At 38.7% G+C, this 22,479-nt stretch overlaps 3 protein-coding genes across 3 annotated transcripts; 2 read left to right on the top strand and 1 right to left on the bottom strand.

Moving 5' to 3' along the window:
- Window positions 1-1,948: 1,948 nt before the first annotated feature.
- On the top strand, window positions 1,949-5,861 carry pou5f3 (POU domain, class 5, transcription factor 3). The gene is made up of 5 exons (XM_029445152.1): window positions 1,949-3,073; window positions 3,213-3,324; window positions 3,660-3,790; window positions 4,093-4,257; window positions 4,347-5,861. The coding sequence occupies exons 1-5, from the start codon at window positions 2,318-2,320 to the stop codon at window positions 4,605-4,607; spliced, it is 1,425 nt and encodes a 474-aa protein (XP_029301012.1). The 5' UTR covers window positions 1,949-2,317; the 3' UTR covers window positions 4,608-5,861.
- A 332-nt stretch (window positions 5,862-6,193) lies between these two features.
- Window positions 6,194-12,987, bottom strand: fut7 (fucosyltransferase 7 (alpha (1,3) fucosyltransferase)). Its single transcript, XM_029445153.1, has 3 exons — window positions 12,768-12,987; window positions 11,529-11,648; window positions 6,194-8,607 (listed from the first exon to the last, which is right to left on the bottom strand). The coding sequence occupies exons 2-3, from the start codon at window positions 11,529-11,531 to the stop codon at window positions 7,519-7,521; spliced, it is 1,092 nt and encodes a 363-aa protein (XP_029301013.1). The 5' UTR covers window positions 11,532-11,648; window positions 12,768-12,987; the 3' UTR covers window positions 6,194-7,518.
- A 4,117-nt stretch (window positions 12,988-17,104) lies between these two features.
- On the top strand, window positions 17,105-20,809 carry clic3 (chloride intracellular channel 3). The gene is made up of 7 exons (XM_029444903.1): window positions 17,105-17,182; window positions 17,552-17,653; window positions 18,938-19,047; window positions 19,551-19,676; window positions 20,092-20,198; window positions 20,294-20,466; window positions 20,645-20,809. Exons 2-7 carry the CDS (start codon window positions 17,618-17,620, stop codon window positions 20,807-20,809), a joined length of 717 nt encoding a protein of 238 aa, XP_029300763.1. The 5' UTR covers window positions 17,105-17,182; window positions 17,552-17,617.
- Window positions 20,810-22,479: the final 1,670 nt, after the last annotated feature.

Raw genomic sequence — 22,479 nt, 5'->3', positions numbered from 1 at the left:
CTTCTTAAAACATACTTTTATCTGAGAGGCTTTCCTGGTTTTTTCCAAGTGTGCTTTATTTCCTTTAAAAATGGTTTCCTTTCCCCCTTTCTTCCCTTTTTATACTCTATATTGTTTTTTATGTGTTTTCTTTTTAAACTGATGATTTATCTGAATCAGAATTTGGTTTATTGCCAAGTAGGGTTACACATACAAGGAATTTGCTTTGGTGTATAGTGGTGCATACATAAATTAAATAAAAATGAAAAAATAAAAGTAAATATTTAAATATATATATAATAATAGAAAAAGTATTAGAAAGAGATTGAAGAGCTGTGCATGACTTTTCTGTTCCACATTTCCTTGTGAAATAGTGCCTCTAAAAGCCCAATTTGCAATTGTTTGATCAAATTATATTAGGTATCACTTCATTTCAATAGGCCACTAGGCCAAAACAATGGGTACATGTTGATCTACATGCTTAAAAAATGATTAATCTGTTGCTAATTTATCTCAAAGTGGATACAATATGTTGAAACACAACTTGGTTATTTCACCTGCAGACAGCAGCATGGGCCTCAGACTACTTTTGGACCTTTAGGCCATATCAGACTAGATGTTGAGGTACTGGCCCTTAGTGAACCCCAGACCTACAGACTTCAGCCTGGTGTTTGTTTCAGAGTACGGGAGGGGGAGGTGGGAGGAGGTGGGTGTGGGTGTGGGGCGGAATCAAAGGGTTGAGACTTATTGTTCCAATCTGAAAAGGAGCTAATGGTCGACCATCGCAACTCGGGATCTGAAATCCACAGGGTGCCCCGGGGCCAGGTCGTACAATGGCACCCCCCCTCCCTTCCCGCAGTGTGTCTTCCTGCCGCAATCTGCGGCCAACGACTCGCGCTGGGGGAGCGCATCTGTACCTTTTTGCTCCGGCCATCCAGGCTTTTTAAACGACCATCGATCAAGGGTTAATGGGAGAAGTTCACCTGAATGCTGTTTGTGCTTTTATGATTTAGTTTTAAGTAGCCAACATGTCACAGTGTCCAGTGTTGTTTAACATCGTGACCTCAGATATACAGTCTGCTTACTGTACAGATATTCATCATGACAAAAAAGTATTGAGTAATCTTGTTTTCCTTTTTTCGTAAGTGCAAAAATCCGCTTTATATGATGTAAAAAGTTTCCAACACAATTAAGACGATTTAACAGACCTGAGGCAAACATACCTAAATATTCAGTTGGTTAAAACATATACCAAAATAAAGTTTAAGGCGTCATGTGTCATCCATCATGTACTATTTCCCCAAAACAAGCTTTCACAGCAACACTTTCATGGGTGTATATTTCATCCTGTTTATGCTTATGCTGTATATAACACTTATTTCCAGTCATACGTTTCTTTATTCCTGTCATTTATGTGTATGTGTATGAGCTGCCAACAAATGATATGAAATGAGCTCGGCCCTTATCTGTTTGTTTCAAATTAAATGTTGCCCAATTCATTAAGTCCATCTGTTTTGTCACTGTTATTAAGAATTACAATGTCAATTTATTTCATTTAGTTGAAATGTTAGTGATTAAAATGAATTCAGGTCTGAATGACAGGAATTTTAATATCAAAGCCATCTCCTTAAAGTGGGAATAACTTAAACAAACTGAGCATTATAATTCATGTATGAGGTGAGCAAGTTATAGTGTCACAATATGTATTTACAGGAGCAGTGACCCGTGCCTATTTAGCAATGTAAATATGCTTTTTATAAGGTGACTTAAAAGTGTTGAATTATTAATATTCCTCCGTGTAATGGTTTTACATTGCGCGTAATGAGTTTAAAATTCACTTAAAAAGCAAGAAACATTGTATGTCTGCAGGAGAAATGGCCCAATGTTTATGTGAGAACACGCCCAGTACTTTGGGAAGAATCAAGGTCATTCACAAATTCATCATCAGCTGTGCGCAATTGTTTGCGCCAGCCAATGGCCGAAGAGATACGGCGATCTCCAACACCCGCAGCTGTGATTAGGGAAACCTGTGGAGCCAGGGCAGGAGAGGGGCATTTGAGCTTGAAGGTGAGTGGTGGTGGTGTTAAACATAGAACTTTGTGGAGTAGGCCGTAGGCGTATTGGTGGTTATGTTGCACCAAAACGGCAACTGCTCAGGCCTACATTTTTGCACACTTTCCACCACAACGGACTTTTCTCGGACTATTTCTGGAGAGCTTTTTCCCATCTCATCCCTCTCTGTTGTGTGGGTACACGTCAAACGAATGGTTTAGAATCGATCGCCTTTAACTTTTTAAAAGTTTTAATTTGAGTAATAGACTTTCACGCCGTTTGGAAAATGTCTGAAAGAGCACAGAGTCCAGAGTGCCAAATCCGGCCTTATGACTTCAGCCGGACCAACCACTGCACCCAGGTTTTGGGTCATGAGAGTTTGGGCAGCGCTGCGCCATTCCAGCTTCCTCACGGTGTCCTGACAGACCCGAGCCTCCTCTACAACAAATCAGCTTATAGTGGCATCACATCGGCATCCGCGCAGACCTTTTTCCCTTTCCCACCCGTCACCGGTGACTACAGGGGATCCGACCTGACGACTGGAGAGTTTGGGCAACCTAAGCACTGGTATCCCTTCGCTGCGCCTGAGTACACCGGTCAGGTACCCGGTGTAATCGCAGCTTCCCAGCCTATAACCCTGAGTCCCCCCATAGCCGAAACCCGGGAGCAAATCAAACTTCCCGAAATAAAGACTGAGAAGGACACCGGTGATGACTACTCCACGGAGTTAAAGATTCAGCAATACCCAACTGCAGCCTCTGCTGCCATGTCCCATGGAGTCTTCTACTCTCCGGCCTGGAACCCGTCCTTCTGGCCCGGGATCACCCACATCACACCACCTGGCAGCAATAATCAAAATCCCTCAACATCCTCTGCTTCTTCGCCATCTATGTCCCCGTCACCACCAAGCAACGGACTTCCTGGGAACGCATTTTTCAGTGTGAACACAACCCAGACTGCCGCCGGGCCCCAGACACAGAACCCGGCCTCCTCCACACGGAGCAGCGGGTCCTCCAGCGGCGGGTGCAGCGACTCTGAGGAGGTAAGAACAGTCATTGAATCTTGGTGAAATTTTAACCAAATAGGCACTTTCCTTTTGTGAGAACCGTGGGAATGTTTTCTTAGAAATGACTTTCCTAGAAATGTGCTCATGTTTTCTATGTTCACGCTTTCCTGTTTAGGAGAATCTTTCCACAGAAGAACTGGAGCAGTTTGCAAAGGAGCTGAAACACAAACGCATTACCTTGGGTTTCACTCAAGCTGATGTTGGCCTTGCCCTGGGTAACCTTTATGGTAAGCTACTTTTTTTTGGTTCAGTGTTAATAAAACTAAGTAATTTAAATATAGGTCAGCATCAGACAAGGCAATCTGAGAAATGATCATAACTGAGTCATCCTGGTCAATCTGTATGCGAGTCCAGCCTGACAAATTTTCTGGATTCCTAATGGTGTGAAGATCACTTATTAGGACCTACATCACTAATAATGGAGATGTGGTCCATTCTGTATCAATGTTTGGCAAGTGATTATCTTAAACTGAGTAAAGAAGAGAACAAATTCTGTAGAAAGATCTCTCATCATAGTTTTTGCTTTTGAGTCAATGATCCGTTTTTATTTTTGTACGTGTAGGTAAGATGTTCAGCCAGACGACCATTTGCCGCTTTGAGGCTCTGCAGCTGAGCTTCAAGAACATGTGCAAGCTGAAGCCCCTACTTCAGAGATGGCTGAATGAGGCAGAGACCTCGGACAATCCCCAGGACGTAAGTCTGCCACTAGTTTACAAGACAACAGAGGATCACCAAGCTTCTTGGGATCTTTGGTCTTTTCAGCCCTTGCTAACTTCCTGCTGAGCAAACCTGAATCAAGGCCCTCTACTCTCGTGAAGTGTAATATGCCACCTAGTGGCCACAATTGAGCTGTTTGGTGATTGCAAGGAACCTTATTTCAACCATAACCCTCCATAACGTGCACCACACTTTTTTAGTATACACAGCCTACACATCTTAATAATGCTGTATTCAACAGGACATTAACCTTTACTAACACGCTTCTGCTTTCTCAGATGTACAAGATTGAGAGAGTATTTGTTGACACCAGAAAGAGGAAGCGGAGGACGAGTCTGGAAGGAGCTGTGCGCTCTGCTCTGGAGACTTACTTCATCAAGTGTCCCAAGCCCAACACCCAGGAGATCACACACATCTCGGATGACCTGGGTCTGGAGAGGGATGTAAGTACAAATGTTTTGCCTTTTTTAAAGGAGGGTGATTTTTAGTTGGGTAACAGTTTTTTTAAAAAGACAAATGCTTCTCCTGGCAGGTTGTACGTGTTTGGTTCTGCAACCGGAGACAGAAAGGAAAGCGCCTGGCCTTGCCACTAGACGAGGAGTGCGACGGCCAGTACTACGAGCAGAGTCCTTCCCCACTGAACATGGCCCACTCTCCCATTCCCAATCAAGGCTACCCTGTTTCCAGCTACCACGGCGCACCTCCTCCCACACTCTACATGCCCCAGCTACATCGGCCCGATGTCCTGAAACAAGGCCTGCACCCCGGACTGGTTAGTCACCTGACTGGATAAACACGTTCAGGTAGTCCCAGTCAGAACCACAGATTGCATCCCCAAGCCTCTCCTCTGTCCAACCTGAAGACGAGCCTCCAAACCTCACAACCACATCGACCGATCACACCGGATCGTGGGATGAAAACATTTCGTGTGGAGGCTCTTCTTCTAGCAGTGAGATGGTTCAAAGTAGTTCCATATTCCTGTTTTTAATGCGACACTTTATGAACTGCCATGGGAAACAACATCGTACCTGCAACTGCTTTGACTTCAGACTAAGAGAAATTTAAACTGAATGTGCCTTTTTGTTTGTTTTTTATGTTCGTGGATAATGCTTAGTAAATTATTCCATAGGCTTGCGGGTTTAGAACATGGCCAAAGGGAGATTTGGTGCTACAGTATGTGGTCCAGTTGTGTAGTGAGGATGGGGTTGTAAATGCGAGCAGGGTCAAAGATCTACTTATGCTAAATCCCGGGCAGGTTTTCTGTGGTTCAGATGAATACAAATCTGGGTTGTTTGTGCAATAGTTCTGTGTCCCATCCGAATACAGCAGCTGCACAGTTGCTTTTGTAATGTTAAATATTATATCTCTTTTACTTTTATTTTTTTTAAGATTTCCCTTTTTTGTATACCAAACCCAGATTTTGGCCTAATGATTGTTGATTATCATCGACGTCGTTAGTCAATATCTTAGTGTCAATGAGGGGGGGGGCGTGAGATTCAAAGTAATATTTTGAGGGAATGTGATTATTGATTTGTTACTCACGAGTGTCTTAGCTGCTAATCTGCCAATTGCACACTATCAATATGTTCTCAGGTTAATGGCAGATTAAGTCTGTCCTGATTTGGCTCAATTATGCTGTAACATTTGTATTTCAATACCTCAATTTTGTTTTTTATTGTAAAAGGTTTTGATGTTTATGACATGTGGAATAACACTTGATACCTTTGGGTGCTCATTGCAGTATTTCCCTTGTCTGGGGTTGTTTTTATTACTTTGACTGTACTGTTCAGACATGAAGACATTAAATGTCATTTAGACACTCCTCTTGAATATACCTCGCATGACTTTAGATGCCTTTTGAATTCATTACCAAGACAAAACTTTAAAACTTGTCAGTAAAACATTGATACACTAATTTTTATTTTTAAAGTAATTGTTTCAGTATTGATAACATTCTTACCTGTGACACACTTTCTCTACAGAATGTAAATGGATTAAATGATTTGTTAGCTACACAGATGTTTTCAATCAACACCCATAACCTGTATTACATCTCTGCATCTAGTAATCAAGTAAAACTGACTTTGCTGAAACTGCGATGTGTTAAGTTATATACGTCCCAACTACAGTACAATTGTTGCTCCTGTCCCGCCATTATGTTGTGCAGGTGCAGTTCAAATAAGGCTGACTCCTAGTCCAACATCTTGATTTAAAACGGCCTGTGGAACTGAATAGTGATAGTTTATTTGCTCTTCACAAAGCATCTCAACAAACTGAATCTTTACCTACGGTAACTAAAATACCTGTTTTCCATCAGGAAGTTGAGCTTTGTTTAGATCACAAGTAGTTTGTTTCCTGCAATGAGACTCTGACGATTTATTTCTTAACTAAACCATTTTTTATTAGCAAGTAAAGATGGGCATGAAAAACACTTATGCAGACAAAACTTTATAAGAGAATGGTATTGGACATCTAACTCTCATACATTGCAACCATCAAATAGAAAAAAAGCTTTTTGATATTCAACACAAATATGAAAATGCTTACGAAATAGTATATTCTGACACTGCATTTACAGCAATGAGGAATTGATTTTAAGCTTTCCGTTTGGTAGAGACAGCATATTTTTTCACTTCATCTATAGACATTTAACATGAAACCAAATGCAGAAGTACTCCTTAGTTCCTAAACTATTTACTATTTTTCTGTTTTTTTAAAGGCCTTGACCGCCGTGTGTCCACCAAAGATAACTCTGTAGTCTTAAATGCTTGAACTTATATTACATCAGTCATTTAAAGTAACCTTTGTGCTTGTTAATGTCAGTACAGTACATGTGTTTAAAGCAGGGAGTCATTGCACCTTGTATGTCTTTCTTTATATCAGTGCCCTCAAAGTGGACTGGACTATATGCTGTGTTGAGTTCAATTTAAAGGCATAGTCACACATTTTGAGACATGCACTTATTAGCTTTCTTGCCGAGAGCTAGATGAAATAGCATTCTCAAATGTCTAATTTCTAATGGCCAGCAGGTGGTGACTCCACTGGTCAAAAAAAGATGCCATATTGTATTGAAGTCTATGAGAAAATGATTCTACTTCTCACTTGATTTAGTAAACATTTTCCTGATGAGTTTATGGTCTTAATCACTAGTTTCAAGTCTTCAATACGTCACGATGTTCATTTAGTGAATTATGGTCCCATTCAGAGTAAAGTAGTGTCTTCCCTGTGATTGACAGGTCGCTGCCACAGTGTTGTACAGTTTAGATGTTGTACGTGTTTTCATCTTACAACTTCTACAAGTTAATTGTAACATTTTGGTCTCCCAAAAATGTCTTCTTCCACATTGTGTCTTGTTGTATTTAGCTCCTGTGTCACTTCTGGTTCCTAAAAACCAAGATGGCGACGGCCAAAATACCAAAACTGTAGTCCACAAAACAATGAGTTACGTCTATTTATTATATACAGTGTAGCAAAAGCTGTAACACATTATACTATTACAGTTAATTTAGTTGATGCGTTTGTCCAAAGTGACTTACAAGTGCAAACAATCAATCTTCTCATCTAACTTGGAGAATAAACGTAGGCCTATTTCCCAAAATCTGAAACTACTATTTTAACCCTTGAGAGGTCAGGTGTTTAGTATAAAGTGCTACGGATATCAGTAAAAGATGATAATATGACACACTAACAACAAACATAAGTGTTCAAGGGTTATTAGCGTAGACCCAGGTCTCTAAATTGGAGTAAACCTTCTCCCGAGGTAAACTGTTGTACTGTGAGCAGATTTTACATAGCCTCTCCCTCCAGTCGCTGTGTAGTTTCACTCTCCACTGATGTTTCCAGGTGAAATACTCACTGTAGCGTTTCTTGTCCTCTGCAAGCTGTTGTAGATACTGTCCTAAGTCTTTAACTGATGCAAACTCATCAACATGGATAAAAGAATGAGGTGGAGCCACAGATTTGTAGTCGCTTAATGGCGGTCCGAGGACGACAGGCACCGCCCCGCCTTGGTAAGCATTTCTCCACAGCTTCTCTGTGACGTAATCTTTGGTGATTGAGTTCTCAAAAGCCAAATAGAAATAGCAGCGAGAGATTGTGGGTAAGAGGGCTTCAGTGGAGAGGGGCGTCTTTGCCCAACGGCCGTAAACCTTCACAGGAATTATGGCATTGAGCTCTTTGTACACTTTGCTTCTCTTGTGGTTGCTCCTGTAGTTGCTGACCACCCAACAGACCAAGGAGCTCTTATTCAGAGGGACGACTTCCACCAGATGTCCTTCAGCCTCCTTTGGTAATAGCTCGCCGTAAGGTATGGAGACATCAGCATCCCTCCTGTAGGAGATGGTCATGTTGAAGATATTTGCATACGGACGCAAATTTCTGTTGTTAACAGGGGCTTCCAGGGACATCCAGGCCCACCTCTGGCCCTGCGGCCTTGGAAGGTCAAGGGGCAGCGTTTGGTGAAGTAGGCCCAGCTCTCTGTGGTGGAACACCACCACATCAGCTGAGGGGAACAAGGAGCGCTGATCCACAAGTCTACAGTGAGGGATGCGGTAGAGGTCCCAGCACACGTCGCCCCTCAGGCTAAATGACCTGCCGAAGGGCCAGTACCACATCAAGATGGTGACACTTCTACTGCTGCTGTTGTGACGGAAAGTGGAGTGTTTTGCGGCTGTCGGGGCCAGGAATCCTCTCGGCCATCCATTGAGAAGACACAGCGGTAAAATACAGACAAAGGAGATGAGGAGGCACTTCTTCATTGAGTTGAGTACAGTCTTCTTAATGTTAGCACAAGCCTGTCACAAATGGAATTAAGAAGTAGGGTTATAAAGGAACAATGACTTTTTGTGGCAGATGTTAAATGACAGGTTGAAGGACACTTATTACAAATGACATATTCTTAACATCACAACTAACTAACAGTGCACACTTTTTAATCAAACTGTGGAGCCCCTGGTAGTTTAGGGGTTATGGTGCTGACGATAAATCACAACGTCCCCAGTTTGAGTCCGACTGGGGGTCTTTGGTGCACGTCACTCTCCCCTCATTTCCTGTCATCCAATTTACTAATTTATTTTAATTTTGTACATGAATAAATATAAACCAATGACCAAATTAGAATTCAGCACATCTTTACAATACCAAAAATTAAGCGTTAATTTCTGTCCAAAGTCCATAAAACCATAATCTATTTGTGCTTTTATTTGTCAAGAAAACTGATTTTCATGAATAATAACTAACTTCCCGATTATTAAGATATAGGCTCTAATGTTTTAATGAACAGACTTTAACATAATATATTATAATATATATATATATAAATAGTAATACCACAGTGAAGTAATACTCTGTGTCAAGTCATGGTGTCAAAATGTTACTTAATTGAAAGTACAAAAGTATTTGCATCAAAATATACTTACAGTATATCTCAAAAGTGAGTACACCCTTTAGATTTTTGCAAATATTCTGTTATATCCTTTCAGGGGATAACATTATCCTACTGAAACTTTGATATAACTTAAAGTAGTCAGTGTGCTGCTTGAATAACAGTATAGATTTATTGTCCTTTGAAAATTACTCAGTACACAGCTGTTAATGTCTAAACAGCTGGCAACAAAAGTGAGTACACCCCATAGTGAACATGTCTAAATTGTGCCCAAAGTGTCAATATTTTGTGTGACCACCATTGTTATCTAGCACTGCTTTAACCCTCCTGGGCATGGAATTCACCAGAGCTGCACAGGTTGCTTCTGGAATCTTCTTCCACTCCTCCACGACGACATCACGGAGCGCACGGATGTTGGACACCTTGCACTCCTCCACCTTCCTCTTGAGGATGCCCCACATGTGCTCAATTGGGTTTAGGTCTGGAGACATACTTGGCCAGTCCATCACCTTAACCTTCAGCTTCTTCAGCAAGGCCGTTGTCATCTTGGAGGTGTGTTTAGGGTCATTATCATGTTGGAAAACTGCCCTACGGCCCAGTTTCCGAAGAGAGGGGATCATGCTCTGCTGCAGGATGTCACAGTATATATTGGAATTCATGTGTCCCTCAATGAAATGCAGCTCCCCAGTGCCGGCAGCACTCATGCAGCCCCAGACCATGATGCTGCCACCACCATGCTTGACTGTAGGTAAAACACATTTGTCTTGGTACTCCTCACCAGGGTGCCGCCACACACGCCGGACACCATCTGATCTGACCCAAACAGGTTTATTTTGGTCTCATCAGACCACAGGACATGGTTCCAGTAACTCATGTTCTTGGATTCATTGTCTTCAGCAAACTGTTTGCGGGCTTTCTTATGCATCGGTTTCAGAAGGGGCTTCTGTCTGGGGCGACGGCCATACAAACCGATTTGATGCAGTGTGCGGCGTATGGTCTGGGCACTGACAGGCTGACATCCCACTTCTGCAACCTCTGCAGCAATGCTGGAAGCACTCGCACGTCTATTTTTGGAAACCAACCTCTGGATATGACGCTGAGCACGTGGACTCAACTTCTTTGGTCGACCCTGGCGAGGCCTGTTCCGAGTGGAACCTGTCCTGGAAAACCGCTGTATGATCTTAGCCACTGTGCTGCAACTCATTTTCATGGTGTTGGCAATCTTCTTATAGCCAAGGCCATCTTTGTGAAGCGCAATAATCCTTTTTTTCAGCCGCTCAGAGAATTCCTTGCCATGAGGTGCCATGTTGTCCAGCATTCAGAGAGAATTGTGCCCAAAACACCAAATTTAACAGCCCTGCTTATCATTTACACCTGAATCCTTGTAACACTAACGAGTCACATGACACCAGGGCGGGAAAACAACATCATTGGGCACAATTAGGACATGTTCACTATGGGGTGTACTCACTTTTGTTGCCAGCTGTTTAGACATTAACAGCTGTGTACTGAGTAATTTTCAAAGGACAATAAATCTATACTGTTATTCAAGCAGCACACTGACTACTTTAAGTTATATCAAAGTTTCAGTAGGATAATGTTATCCCCTGAAAGGATATAACAGAATATTTGCAAAAATCTAAAGGGTGTACTCACTTTTGAGATATACTGTATACTTATATGTTGCTGTGTAACTTGGATTTCACCAAGGGATCAATACAGTTTATCCTAACCTATATATAATACATGATAAATTATTTGTTGACTATATTTGTATTATTAATCTGAATCTTTAAAGTAATTAAATTCGAAGGTAATATATTCAGAGTATATGCAGAGAATAAACAGTAAAATGTTTGCTTCTGAATTGTTGTGGAGTAGAAATATAAAGAAGCAGGAAATGAAAATACTCAAGTAAATAAATACAAAATACCCTCACAATTGTACTTAAGTACAGTACTTGAGTAAATGTACTTAGTTACTGTCCTTCACGGGCAACTAGATAAGATTATTTGATCACATTACACAGTGAAGCTGAATCCTAACAATGGCCACTACTGTAGTTCTGTCATTAACATGTCCTTCATTTTATTCAGTGCTACATCCTGTTCATTCAAAATCTACTCAAGGTTGCTCCTGGAGTCCCGTAGATAGTAACACAACAGTTGCTGAGCATGACCTTGCACTGACATAGATAAACAAATAACAAATAAGCCACCACCTCAAAGGGAAATTGTTCAGGTGTGGCAGTCTGACAATGTGAAGTCAAAACAGTGAAAACCAAATGAATTAGAAACGTCAAATCTGATGATCTTTGTAATGAGGACTCACCATCAGGTACTTCAAGTCAGCTGTCTGTGACTTCCAGTATGAAGAAGACTCACCGCCACCACCCACTCAAATCCGACACATGACACTTTTCTGAACGTGTTTGTATAAGCTTCCTTGTTTCTACATGAACAAAAAGGATCAACAAAAACCATTAGGAGGGAGTCATAAGTGCACAGCACTTAGATACAAATATTTCATGATGTTACTTGTGAAACATGTTTTGTAATGTCTGAGAAATAGAAAAGAATGGAATAATTGTTCAAAATGAAAAACGTTTTGGTTGATGATTAATATGATGAATTAGCATTTATTGAATTACATTTCAATTGTTCAGTCTTTAATCAAACACCTCTCAATGTTTAAGTTGCTAGCCTAACTGCTGTACAGTATGTGTTTGCTCATGGGAGAAAATATTATATGAAATATGAACCCAAAAAGTAGACAGGATTGTGCAAAAGATCACAGAATTGAAACTATGGGGTATGACTTTGCATACAAGGAACATGACCTTTAACTGAACAGTGTGCATACATGGAATTAATAAAGACTCACACAGGATGTGAGTGACAGAGGGAGATATACTGTCAAAAAAATGTTTGTGTTTGTTGTATGTTTTCAATGAAAGAGAACAAGTATAGCAAAAGAAAACGCTAAAACACAGACACTGTACAGAGTTATATACATATTTAACATAACATATATATATATATGCCCAACCTGCTAGTGTCATGCCTCACACACTATCTAAAATCCAAGATACGATTTATGAGCAGCCTGCAGCATAAAATAAGTGTAAGAACCACACGGGGCAAACCATATCAAGAACTAGAACATATAAAAGTAAACTTTTGCACCTGGCATCCGATACCGTTTCTTTCATTCCCTTTATTTTGAGACTTAAATCTTTACTTTAAAAAATAGAGTTTAGTAATTGATCATGAGCCAGCAGAGGTGACAGATTAACCCGTTATTAGGATATTATGACGATCATTATTCTTAGTCATATCATAGTTAGAATAGTTGAGGCTTCAAGGCAAACTGTGAAAAGGATGTGGTGAAAGATTTATGTTGGCAGTGGCACTGTTCCCCTCACTGTCTGCTACAAGGTGCAAAGGGCTCACTATCAGACACTCACAGAGAGACAGTAAACTATTTTTGACATACAGCTGATGACTTTCTATTTCAAAATAAAATAAAAACATGTGAACACAACACATTTCAAAAGCTTCCTCCACTAACCTGATCACTTGATGAGCAACCTGTCCTCCGTCTTCAGTCACCACTGATACCACTTTTGGTTACCGCTGGTAGAAAAGTGATGATGAGCTTGAAGTGCTTTAAAAAACAAAAACGCAGCCCCTTTAAAGGACGCTGAGGTGTGGCTTCCCAAAAGATTTTTGAAAGTGGTTTGAGCTCAGCATCGTGCTACATGCTCTCACCCTTCACTTCTCTTCCACATGCTGCCTTTCGATATCTGCTTTCTAATACATGCTGTTCTGCTCCTCTGTCTAACGGATCTTGTCAGTAGACGTGTTCTGCATGTGTGCACTGATGGGAAAAGAGGAAGTGTTGAACAGAATTGAGAGAGTTTCACAAGGGTGAGCACACACACCAGTGAGTCATCAGTGTAGCTATGTAAATAAATATTAAATATTAAATATTAAATCAAAATGTAGTACTGTGGTATTTATTGACCTTACAAGGTAGAACTAGTGGTAGTTTGTAAAAAAGTTTGGGATAAAAAGAGGTGTCAATTGTTTATCCTTGATACAAATACATTAGTAGAAATATGGAGAAGATATTGATGTGTGTGGCACAGGCACTGAATGGGAAATTTACTGTATGTTTATTTTTGTAATGACTGGGTACATGTGTAGTTTGTACGCCTTTGAATAGTTGATGTTGTTGATTGTGCTCTTTTTAGTGTTTTAAGGTTATACATTTGGACTTTAGCGCATTAAAACATGATCTCAAATCACAAATCTCAAACCAGTACAGCGGGTGCCACTGGCATCAGCTATAAATTAATTAGCAATTAGGGAAGTGGCTAACCAAATTATTTCTCAAAATAAAAGGTCATGTTCCAGGCCATAAATGACTTATTGCCATCTGTGTATCTACACAAAGGAAATTAGATTTTAAATTCCATGACGATTATAATTTACATAAATGATTTAAATAAATGCTTTTTCTGTCTTTAACACGGTTCTTCCTAAGTTGTAATATGTACTGTATATGTTTATTCTATTAACTAAAGTATTATGAATCTTTGAAAAGGACAGAAACGGGACAAATTTATCTGTGTAACAGTTTAAACTGTATTTGCTATTAAAATCGTGTCCAATCCAAATCCTAAATTGTAGCTTTAATTTATGTTAGTATAGTAAAAGACCAAAAGAGGGCAGTGTGCTACAGAATAAGACACGTTCACATTGAATTTATGTTTGTAATTTGTTATATATATATATATATATATATATATATATATATATGCAGAAAATAAATTCTTGAAAAACAAAAATTAACATCGTCCATGTCAGTTCTTTCTTTATTATTATTATTATTATTATTATTATTATTATTATTATTATTATTATTATTATTATTATTATTATTATTATTATTATTATTTAGTATTATTTTTAAATTATTATTATTAAGAAAACATACAGAATATATGCACCTTTCTATACAGTTTATTCATTACATGTATTTTGTAACAAACACTAAACTGCACTTTTTTGTATGTATGTACATATTTATACAATGTATATATTTATTTTCTTTGTTAACTGAGCATCTTGGGCACACATTTTTACATACAATTTCCATTTTATGTTATCATCTTCTTACTAAATGCTACACAACTTTATAAAAACTCCTGCAGGACCCACACACTATCCTAACTCCCCTTCTGTCTCTCTGACCCTCCTCTCCAGCCACAATCCTTATTCCCCCCCTTCGTTGCCATTTCCCCCCGGGCTTCCCCATCACCTGATTGCCCCGCCCATCTACACACCTCTCAGTTCACATACTGGCCATAATTCCCTCCCAGACCATTAAAATTATTAACAAAGTTGTCATGAGCATTTAACTTTTCCGGAACTTGAACCTTATTTCAACTCCACTGCTTGTCCCTGGACCGGCTGTCTTCATACAGACTCTACGTTCAAAATAAATCATTGAACTGCACCTGCTCCATTACCTTCACCTGTATCAGTGCCCGATCCCTGTTTCCTGTATTTACCTCATCGTGACACTGATTGTACATATTCTTTCTTCTTTAACTCCCCCTTTTATACATTGTTGAACACCACTTGTCAGCACAGTAAATGTATTTTAGTTAACAGCTAATTTAAGTTAGCACATCTTGGTTTTATTAAGAGAAAGGCTGCAATTTATCCCTGTGGTTTCTAATTTAGGGTTGGATATAATAAGATATAATAAGAAAATAAATGTTTTCTGCTACAGAGCTTGTTTATTTTTTGGGAATTTTCTCTAATCTTTCTTTTTTTTATATGAAATACTAGATAGTTTCCTATTGTTGCTTCCACAAACAAATTTAAATGAAACATTCCTGGGAGGAACATCACTCTTAGACATATGCAACCTGTGATGATGCCAAAGGGTCACAACTAAACACAGCTTTGCTTTAGAGTAAAAAAAAGGTCAGAACCGCTGGTTTAGCTCATCCTTTGTGTGTATGTGATAAATAGAAAACTCTGATGCTGTTTGAAGCTGCTCAAACTAAAGTGAATTGCGATATTTATTGTATGTTTACAGTCCAAAAAAAACATTGTAACATTTTACCATACACTCCTCATGTTGTGCCTGGATTTTTGAGCAGTTGACTCAAACAATAGTAAAGTGAGGTGACGATGAACAACAAATGCTTTTCAGTTCAGCACGTTTGCATTGAACTGATAGGAGGGAGTTTTATGGCTGTGAGTGGGAGATTTACACACGTAAGATTATCTGTCGGCTTTATTCACCAACAACAACAAAAAACAACACATTTTGTTTTGTTCCTTTCTTTTGTTACCAGGGCTTAGTGTGTTCACAGAAAGGGCAGGACCTTTCAGTGACCTTTCTAATGCAACAATACGATTTACTAAATTACTTTAATTAACCTCGCACAACTTGTGGATTCCACAGCACAGAGTCACGGGTGACTGTCAATCGCACCCTCATGATTTCCTCTCTCGTTCGTCCTCGCCTATAAAATGACACTATCCTGTGCGGCTTAAGCCATATCTCCAGCAATCTGTTTCTTTCTGCTGTGAGATCTTTATCTCAGCTTGTAACATTGATACTGTCAACTTGCTTGGGGGATGATTCTCCTTCCTCTCTCAGAAACCGCAGCAAAACATCAGTGAATACCTGCTACATGAGAGCATTTTCTGTCAGTCATGAATGCAGATCAACAACTGATAGTAGGCTGCAGGATGAACGCAAAGCAAACACTTTGAGACAGGAAGCAAGCATAGGAAGGAAAACTACAGAAACACTATTGATAACGTTCATTTCTTCTTAAACTGTAGATGCACAAACTTCAAAATGTGTCCTCCGTGTGACCAATTCTCAATGCTTCTCTGACAGGATAAGAGAAAATATTATATGGCTAAAATATGTGGACTCTTACTTTTTGTGCACTTTTGTTCTGGAACTGTTTTCCATTAATGGTCAGATCCAATCAATGCAAAATCTTAATACTTGATGCAGTTATATTTTAGATAACCGTGTGATTTTAACTTTGTGGAAGGTCCATTTCTATTTCGACATGACAATTCCCCCAAGCACAAAGCCAGGTCCATAAAGAAATGTTTAGTGTGGACGAAAGTGACTGGCCTGCCCACAGCTCTGACCGCAACCCGATCCAACACCTCTGGGGATGAATTGGAGCGACGCATGTGAGCCAGACCTTATCGCCCAAAATCAGTACCCGACCTAATTAGTGCTCTTAAGTCTGAATGGGAGAAAATCCCTAAAACCAGGCCCCAAACATCTTGTGAAAAGACTGAAATCAAAAGAGCTGAGGCTTTTGTAGCTGCACATTATTGCTTTTAGAATGAGATTGTAAAAAGTGACATATATTTGTAATATTCACACATAATTTTGGCCATACAGGGTACCAAGTGATTGAATTAAGCACGTAGTCGTGTTGTATAATAATTTAATTATACATTATTCTAGCAGCACAAATCCTTAAATCAATCACAATCAACTGTGCAGTGCAACATATGGTTTTATTCCTATTTGTCATTTAAACACTTCATCTTGTGATATGTGCAGCCTCTGTACCATAGTAATAACTATTTAGTTTAGTAGAGAGAAAGTGACAGAGAGCACACAGGGACAGACCGAGATAGATAACGTGGAGAGACTGAGACAGTTGCAGATTAAAAGTGGCAGGTTTCTCTCTGAGAATGTGGTGGAAGGCTGATGGGCTGAGATCCAGAATTTCTGGTCTGACTGGAAAGGCCAGAGGAGGAGTCGGCTACCTCTCAGTGCGTGACAGGTGTGGTGAGAGACAAACAAAAAACAGAAACAGGCACCCACACACACACAGAAGAGAAGAGAGGGAGAGGTGAAGTACTGGAATAAAAAACACAACAAATAGAGATAAAGCAGTGTTCTTGCATCCAGTGCTGACTGTGAGTATACGTTTCAGTAATACATCTTACTACCAGTTTTATCAATGGTGGTGATAGCCTAGTGGTCTGGTGGTACGCCTTCCAAACCAGAAGCTTCAATACCAGGGCTGCCACCATTGTGCCTCTGAGCAAGGTACTTAACCCTACGTTGGTCCAGGGAGACTGTCCCTGTAGTTAGTTCACTGTAAGTCGCTCTGGATAAGAACATCTGCTAAATGACCTGTAATGTAATGTAAAAATCAAAAACTCTGAAAGAGTGACGTGTATGTAAGTGAAATAATGACATTGCAAAATTGGCATAATTAAACAGGAATGTAAACTTCCTCGTCAAAGATTTTTACAAATGTCTGACTTGTTTTGCATTGACAGGGAGACGAAGCATTTTGTGAAGCCAATAGGAATAAGTGGACATACGGCACAGAGAGAGAAAGAAAGATGGCTGAGGCCCCGAAGATTGAACTCTTTGTTAAGGTAAGACCTACATGTATAATAATTGTGATTAGTTGTGTTTCTAAAAGGTTCCTCCTTAAACACTACATATATGGATAAAACAATAAAGTAAAATACATTTAGTTTAGAGAATTTCTAGTCTGCTTCAGTATTGTTTACCTACTTTGTTACTTTATTTTTTATTAGTTCATACGGTCTGGGACTTTCAAACATGTTGCTTCAGCTTGTCACAATGCATTTGTTACAAAATGTCAGTACATAAACCCTCAAATATTATCATTCTGTATGTATGTTGCAATGCATTTTATAGTAATGTACAGTTGAAATGATACAGTTCTGGTGTCTGTTTTGTGCTGGACTGTTATAACTGATAAACAATGATTAAACTCACTACACCTTGATATATGTGTGTAAACTTGTAGTTTACAGTAGAAACTGAAAAGAGGCCTGTCCAGTTTGGAAACTTGTGTCTCCACGTACTCCTGTGACTCAATGATGTCACAGGCTGTAGTGAAATACATGACATAGCAGAGATGCCAATCACTATCTACTGTAAATACTGGGTCGTTTAATTTGGGTGTAGAAAGGCCTCAACTCTCCTTTTGAAATTCCTCAGAGCAGAACAGGATCCACAAGAATGCCTGATCTGGTCAGATACATTGCTGCACTGATGCCAGAACCAACAAACTAGTTTCCCGTTTGATTTATATTTTACTTCTATTGTTTTAAGGCGAGACAATACAGGCAAAATAGCGTTTTTTCACGCACTGGTCAAGGAGTTTCGACTACAAAAAATATTTGTCTTAATGTAAATAGTTAATTGGGGAAGTTCCATACATTGTTTTTACCGAACTCATCTGCAGTGTCTTATATGGAATTTAAAAAAACTTATATTTAAAGGCTGTTTTCTTAAAAATAGTTTTTTTCCCCTCAATCTCCACTTCATTTGCACCTTCATACACCAAACTTTACGGTTTCATTCCCATTTATATTGTGAAGGTTTTAACACAGGGATTTGTTCATATATCATTCATAGCCTAAATTATATTATATGTATTTTTTATAGCTGTATTTTCTGATTTATGGAGTGATACAAAGAGATATTGTGTTCTGGAAATGTATGCAAATTAACAAACATCTAATAAGATAGTGCCTCCCTTGCATATTTAAATATACCATTTCAGAAAACGTATAATACAAAAAATAATTGTCTTATTCTAAGTAATTAGCTGGGGAAGTTTCGTGGTTGTATCTGTTAGTTATAATTTGTTCGCGTGTGTTCATGATGTCTGTTATGTGTGTCAGGCTAGTGTTGACGCTGAGAGTGTGGGGAACTGTCCTTTCTGTCAGAGACTCTTCATGATTCTTTGGTTAAAAGGGGCCAACTTTACCCTCACCACTGTGGACATGAAGAGGTGAGAACGCATCTTTGTTTTGCTTTTTCCATAAAGTTATTGGTCTTGTCTTTGAGATGGACTGGAGGTTCAACACATCAACACATACAACTTATAGTATAACATATAATGTGATGAAACATGCAGCAACTCCCTTTCTGAGGAAGCGTCAACAAAAATAAACATTGTGACATTATTAAAGTTACATTTATGGTAATGGCATTGCATTATGTTTTAAAGGTGTTCATCTTATTGTTCACACCCACTATATTTCAAGGTGATTGCAAAGATAAGGTTGATGTGAAGCATACAACTCACAGGACAATGCTGCTATTAACAAAGTGTTACAGTTGCATTTTACTGCACTTCAATATTTCAGCCATTCACCCATCCATCCAGAGTTCAGACAGGGTTGCAAAGGGACAGTAGTAAAGTAAATTAGAAGAAAGCTGTTAAAGTGATCTCATGTTTCATTTGACCAACTTTGTTAAGCTGAACTTTGCTTGTTTGCTGTTCTGTTGCAGGGCCCCTGAAGTGCTGAAGGCTCTGGCTCCCGGCTCTCAGCCTCCTTTCCTCATCTTCGGCGATGAGGTCAAAACGGACATTAACAAGATTGAGGAGTTCCTGGAGGAAAGATTAGCCCCACCAGAGTGAGTAGACTATAGACTTAAAGTATTGAAATAGAATACTATAGACTCAAGTATTTTTATCACTTCTTTTTTTGATTTTTATTGTTTCCCTCACAGACATAAAAAATAAGTTTTACAGACACTAACCCTAACCCAATATACAAAAACCTAAAGAAATTGTCAAATTAAATTATAAAAAGTAACTAATACTAAAAACACAAAACCTGCAGGTATAAATATACAGCAGGTAACATAAAATAAAATAAAAATACAGCAAAAGAAACAAGAGTAATAATAAGGATATACATAGTATATACAGCATAGAGACACACATATAGACACATATCCTCATAAGTATTCTTCACTTCTTGAATCACATTGAATATCTCGTTCATTATTGCACCGACACACTCACAAATGTTTTATTCTACGACAGGTATCCAAAATTGTGCTGTCGATACAAAGAGTCCAACGGTGCCGGAGAAGACATCTTCAGAAAATTCTCAGGATATATAAAGAATCCCAATCCTGGATTAAATAGCAGTAAGGGTATTAGTTGGACATTTCAAAATGAGTTTACAGTCATCTCTGGAGACTGTGAGGATAACAAAAGCCTGTGTCACCTTTCTGTCTTTCAGTGCTAGAGACGAAATTTCTGTCCACTCTGGTGAAGCTGAACATGTACCTAGAGACGCCTCTCGCTCACGAGCTGGACCAGACGAGTGCCACTCAGTCTTCACGCCTCTACCTGGACGGTGACACCCTCACCTTGGCAGACTGCAACTTGCTTCCCAAACTCAACATTGTCAAGGTGAGCGGACTTCAGCAGTACTCAGAACGTTCTTGATCATTGGAACAGAGATCTATTCACTTTTATCTTTTATCAGTGGTAAAGAGGTGTTAAAAGTAATGATTAAAAATGTATTTTTTAATTCTCCTGATGTCTTTTATTTGCAAATAATAACATCTTAAAACCACTCTTCCCCCAGGTGGTGTGTAAGAAGTACCGCGACTTTGCCATCCCTAAAGAACTGAAAGGTCTGACACGTTACCTGGATAATGCCTACAAACAAGATCAGTTTCGTTACACCTGCCCGAATGAGTCAGAGATCCTCATTGCCTACCACTCTGTGGCAAAGTACCTGAACAAATAACAAATGCAGAGGGAGAGATGAAGCAGTGCAAGTGAGAACAAAGAAGAATAGAGTGAGAAATGCAGAGAACAACATAGAAAAGGTGACAAAATGCCTGAAAACTATACACATTTTTGTTTTATTTTTTACAAAATAAGAGTCTGGATAATGAAAATTGTTCGCAGTGGCAATACATAGCTTTCTAGAAAGAGTGTTATTGTTTTCATCAATTGGGTTTAAATATATTTTCCAACTGCTACTTCAAAGTGGCTTAATATTTGTATTTGTATATACTGTTGCATGCTCTAGTTGTACTGATGTGGATTTCTTATTCAGCCCCAGTAAGAGAAGTGAGAACGCACTGTAAATCCCACAGAATATTTATATTATGTCTCTTTATGCGTGGTTGATGTATTGTATCTAAACATTTACATAATGTTCATTGCAAGTTATTAATTATATTTTGACATGCAATCAGATGCAACTTTAAATCAAATAATATATGTTTAGAAAATTGTTAAGCTATTCTTTGCTTTTAAAGTGTCTTTTAATGGAATGTTTTTAAACGAACAAAGAACTTTGTTTTCCTAATGAAAACACCCTAATCATTTTTCACAGTCCGTCCTATTAATGTTTGTGTGCATGCTTGTGCAAGATATTTTGATATGATAAATATTAAAGAGATTTTGAAAAGGTTTGGTGTTGGTTGTATGAATATTGTGTGAGTTTACAATTATGTGAAAACTATTTACATGTAAATGTCAGGAAAAAATATATAAAGTTATACAGTATGTTGGTAGTAAGTAAGTCATTAAATAATACAAGTTGTTATTCTCACATATAGCCTATATTACACGTTCATTGGATTATTATCACTGATGCATTAATTAACATGCAAGAAACATTTAAATGTTTTACTAGTACAATGTGGTGTAAATGTATCTACTTTAGTGGGTATTTTATTTTACAGTACAATAAAGCATCATATTTTTTATGCATATACGTTTTTAAATGTTTAATCTACAAAGTAACTATAACTGCTTAATAAATGTAGCGGAGTAAAAACCATGCATCTCAAGATGTGTAGAATTTGTGTAGAGTTTGTGAGTAACTGAAAGATTAAATGTATTTCTGCATTTCTGTAGATAAAATCACCAAAATGAGCACCCTAAAACATCTAGAGCAGTAGCTATTTTTATTGGTAGCTAATGGTTGAATTTCTATTCTATTGTTTCTGTATGTTGCACTTTTGTTTGGCTTATTTGAAGCTATTGTTCTGCACTTAAAGGATTGTACCTATTTGAAGCTAATGTAATTGCAAGATTCTTGCTGTTCGGAGTTGTATCCTCATGATTGTTTGCACTTATTGTAAGTCGCTTTGAACAAAAGCGTCAGCCAAATGAACTGTAATGTAGTGTAATAAAATGCAACATACACAGTAATGCAGCAGTAATGCACCATTTCCTGATAATACTTATATATTTTAACTTAGGCATGGTTTTAAATGCAGGACTTTCACAGTGCATAAGAACAGTGCTTGAGTAATTGTACTTAATTACGTCCCACCATTTGATTAGATTAAAAGCCCGACTCCTTTTGTTAAAACCTGTATTGTGTAAGATATGTGGTACAGAGGATGCCTGTGTTTATTATTGTAAAGCGGAAGACTAGGCTGTCCCTGCTCCTGTCCT

Source organism: Cottoperca gobio, chromosome 12 (genome assembly GCF_900634415.1).
Source record: "Cottoperca gobio chromosome 12, fCotGob3.1, whole genome shotgun sequence".
In the NCBI taxonomy this organism is placed as follows: Eukaryota; Metazoa; Chordata; class Actinopteri; order Perciformes; family Bovichtidae; genus Cottoperca; species Cottoperca gobio.
The sequence above is the reverse complement of the archived record's forward strand: the minus strand, read 5'-3'. Positions and strand labels throughout refer to the sequence as shown.

Coding starts and splice junctions, on each gene's coding strand:
- pou5f3 (XM_029445152.1), top strand. CDS start 2,318: ATGTCTGAAAGAGCACAGAGTCCAGAGTGCCAAATCCGGCCTTATGAC. Junction 3,074..3,212: donor GGTGCAGCGACTCTGAGGAG/GTAAGAACAGTC, acceptor TTTCCTGTTTAG/GAGAATCTTTCCACAGAAGA. Junction 3,791..4,092: donor CCTCGGACAATCCCCAGGAC/GTAAGTCTGCCA, acceptor CTGCTTTCTCAG/ATGTACAAGATTGAGAGAGT.
- clic3 (XM_029444903.1), top strand. CDS start 17,618: ATGGCTGAGGCCCCGAAGATTGAACTCTTTGTTAAG. Junction 19,048..19,550: donor ACCACTGTGGACATGAAGAG/GTGAGAACGCAT, acceptor GTTCTGTTGCAG/GGCCCCTGAAGTGCTGAAGG. Junction 20,199..20,293: donor CAATCCTGGATTAAATAGCA/GTAAGGGTATTA, acceptor TCTGTCTTTCAG/TGCTAGAGACGAAATTTCTG.